Source organism: Sinocyclocheilus grahami, unplaced genomic scaffold, assembly GCF_001515645.1.
Source record: "Sinocyclocheilus grahami isolate Dianchi unplaced genomic scaffold, SAMN03320097.WGS_v1.1 scaffold47.1, whole genome shotgun sequence".
NCBI lineage: Eukaryota > Metazoa > Chordata > Actinopteri > Cypriniformes > Cyprinidae > Sinocyclocheilus > Sinocyclocheilus grahami.
Genome location: NW_015505226.1, coordinates 4,237,071 through 4,240,722, shown reverse-complemented (window position 1 = coordinate 4,240,722; position 3,652 = coordinate 4,237,071). Strand labels below are relative to the sequence as shown.

Below are 3,652 nucleotides of genomic sequence, written 5' to 3'. Positions count from 1 at the left end.
AACGTTAACAGAATGTTTGTTCAGAGTTTCATCTGGTCTTTAACAATGTTCACAAAATGTTAGCACAAAAATATTATTTGTATATCATTCATGGAATGTTTTTAAATGATTTTTAATGATGCTACTTGTACAAAACTTTCAGAGAACTTTCAGAAGTAACGTTCCCACAATGCTTGCAAAATGATCAATTGAAATGTTCCCTTAACATTTCGCACAACGAAGAAAAAACTTTCATTAAAAAAAACATTTTTGTTAGCGGTGTCCACCCTTTTCACAGAATTTGTACCCGCTCACCAAACTAATATACTCTCAGAACAGACATCTGGGGAAACGTGGGAAAGAAATGTTAAGGTAAAAAATATATATATTTACTGTTGCTTTAATTAAAAATTATGCCAATTAATTTTTATGAGCAGTGAGAAATATTTAAGGTCTGAACATTTTCAAAATTCATCCACCATTTTCAGGTGCATTGGTAAACAGTAAAAAAAATACTGTATGAATTGTACCAGGCACATATTAACATAATTTGGGGCCAACATCAAAACTATTCAAGACAACAGGAAAGGAAAGGGCAACGAGGACATGACAATGTTATCACTAATCAAATGTATGAACCGGTGCCTTTTGCTGATAAGTTTACTTATCATTCATATAGCACTTGATTATGTCACTCAACGTCGTCCAAACAACAAATCACACGCAAGTCAGCAGACACACTATTGACCTACATGATAACTGTGAGTGGCTGGATATACAGTATGTGTTCACTGCTAAACGTGTGTCACCGCTAAATGAGGAGGTGCTAATCAGGTGAACATTCTGGCAACATCAATAAATATGCGAACCCACCCCATAGCAGTGGCGGCTCATCGGGGGAGGCAGAGGAGGCACAGCTTCCCCAAAATGTTGAGGTGAAAATGGGAGGAGGACGATTTAATGTTAATAAAATTCACAATTAATTTCAATTCATGTTTGAGAATGTGTATTTTTGTTTGTAATTTCACAGCTGTAATACCATAATAACATGTTACTGATGTTGGAAAGCGCCGCTTTTCTATCGCGAATGTGCCGAATCTGCTGATGTAATTACAACCGCTAAGTGATAGAGAAGGGGAGGGGGAGGCCGGGGGAGAGCTGAGCTCTCGTGCCTCCGTTGGTAAAAACAATTAGCCAATCACCATCGAGTGTTCACTTTCAGCGCTGAGGAGTGTTGAGAAAAGAAACCTCGTAGGGGAGGCTAGCCTCCCTTCTGGTATCAACCAATTATCATAGAGACGTAAATTACATGATATTAGTTTGAACATCTCCCGCTGTGCTGATAATGTACCAAGTGAGTAGCGATATTGAATATTTGATCGCCAACAGATTTACCAAGCTGTCATTCAAACAGTATATATACAAATTAAAAATAAAGGGAGAACACACCTAAGCTGCTAACGTTACAGCAGTCAGCTCTTTTAACACAGACTTTTAAGAAGGGATGGATGTTTGCTTCAAGTGATAGGCCAGGTAAGTGAAATTATATTATATTGCTGTATGTGTGTCGTTTTCTTTACGTTTTCTGACTAAAAGCAACCAAAAAGCCATTTTAAAGTGGTTAAGCAAATAATAATAATAATAATAATAATAATAATCGGCAAGGATCCCCAGACCAATACAATTAGTGTGCCTCCTCTATTTTAAAACCCATTAGCCACCACTGCCCCATAGTACATCATAAATTCATCTATGAAGCACATTTACCTCAAAATGGAAAGGTAAACATATCTCTCAGGAGAGACAGTGAGAGTGACAGTGCATTTGAACTGCTTCAGAGACCATTATCTGAGAATGTGTATGCAACTTTGAGAACACAGCAGCCTTTAAAAGCAATGGAGCGTTCTGGCTGAGCACTTTCCTAAAACTAATCTTGTTAAAAGCGTTTCCCCTCTAATCCCTAAAGACTCCTAGACGCTGGCATATTAATCCCACTAAAGCATCTCTGATATTCAGCAGAAAGGTAAATCTGCATCTACAGTTCATTAGAGCCACAGGCTCTGAGACCAGTCGTTTGAATTTAAAAGACAATGTTTCACATTTATGTGGGTTTTGTTGTTATTGTAGCCTGCATGGAAAGTGAGAATCAATTAAAAACAAATATTTCAAAGGAGCCTATTTTACATTGAGAAAGCATGCAGGTAAATCACAACCATTGGGAATATTCACATGTGGATAGAGAAACATGGCAACAACTCAAAAGCATGACAAATCATACAGTCAAGATAATTTGTTGAGCACACGTCCATTTTAACATTCAATAATTGATATACAAATATATGTATTGGCCATACAGCGTTGGAAAAAAAATCTACAAAATGAAAATCTACAAATTTATTCAATCAGCAGCAAGAAAGATGTAATTGGTTCTCAATGTGCTTGATTTATTATGATGTTGGTGGGAATACCTAAAACTTAAAACTGAATTTGAGTTGCAAAACAATCTGTACCATATTTATCTCCCAATATTAGTAATGTATAGTTATTGGATAACAGCAAAGGTAAAGTAAATCTGTATAAAGCCTTGATAAATGTAATCTTTATCAAATCTGAAAATTAACATATATTTTTAGACTGCACATTGTTATGATGCCTAAATTTAATCGTTTAGAATGACTGATTTTTTTATTTTTGTTTTATTTTTAATTTATTTAGACAAAGTAGTAAAGTATCATCCATTTATAATTTATAAGCCATTACAATTAAAACATTTTAACGTATGTACATAACAAAATTACACACTTTACCTTGAAAGAAACATTAAAAGATCCACATTTCTGTCATAGAGTGATTACACCTGTAGACAGGGCTCTACACTTCATTGACCAAAATTTCTGGCTATGTAAAAACTAGGCGTTTGAATATTCATGTCACATCATGTGTTATTTTTGATCTTGTGCAGGCACAAGGAACTGTTTATTCCTATGGCCTACAGCACAACCTTTTTATGGATGAAGCAGGGATGGATGCATCTGAAGACATATTCTGAGCAGTGTCAATCCATAACTGAGACACTGATTGCTGCTTTTCCCACAGAACTGTCATATTCATCCCTGAGAGGAGAGGATCATCTCCACACCACTAAAAGAAGCCTTAAAGGGTGTCCTCTTGTAAAAAAAATAAAGACCCTGTAGCCTGTGGTTGCCCATTTTCTACCTCAAAACAGGCAAAAGTACAACAATAATGACACTTCAGATGTCAGTTGTGACTGCATGCAGGTTAATTTTTTAGCCCTGTGTAAAGGAGACAAAAAGGAGGAAGGGATAAGTCAGATGACCCAGAGTCTGTTAAGATGGAGTACTGAAGTATAAATAAATGGTAGTGCAGCCCATATTCAGTCAATCCCAGCAGGTTCCGCAGTGACAGAGGCTGCGTCCACCGAAGCGCCTTGGAGCTGTTTGGAGGGGCTGGACTCTGATGTAACAATGATGGAAGGGATCCGAGCCAACTGTCTTTTCTCATCAACGTTCTCTGAGACTATATTTGGCTTAATGTGACAGAAAAATGATAGTTAGTGAGTGGAAAACAGGTGTGCTGCTTAAGAAACTGTAATACAACTGTGAAATATTTTTATTACTGTCACTTTTGATCAATTAAATGCACCCATGCTGAA

General features: G+C 36.6%; 1 protein-coding gene across 7 annotated transcripts in view; it reads right to left on the bottom strand.

Annotated features, from left to right (window-relative positions):
* Window positions 1-2,741: 2,741 nt before the first annotated feature.
* Window positions 2,742-3,652, bottom strand: part of LOC107582762 (inactive ubiquitin carboxyl-terminal hydrolase 54-like) — a 187,014-nt gene continuing 186,103 nt past the window's right edge. For 4 of the 7 annotated variants that reach the window (XM_016268753.1, XM_016268754.1, XM_016268755.1 and 1 more), the window contains one exon: window positions 2,742-3,526. In XM_016268753.1, coding sequence (XP_016124239.1) covers window positions 3,374-3,526 — 153 coding nt within the window. In that variant the 3' untranslated portion in view covers window positions 2,742-3,373. The remainder of the gene's footprint in view (window positions 3,527-3,652) is intronic. The other 3 variants (XM_016268750.1, XM_016268752.1, XM_016268751.1) reach the window with 1 other exon arrangement.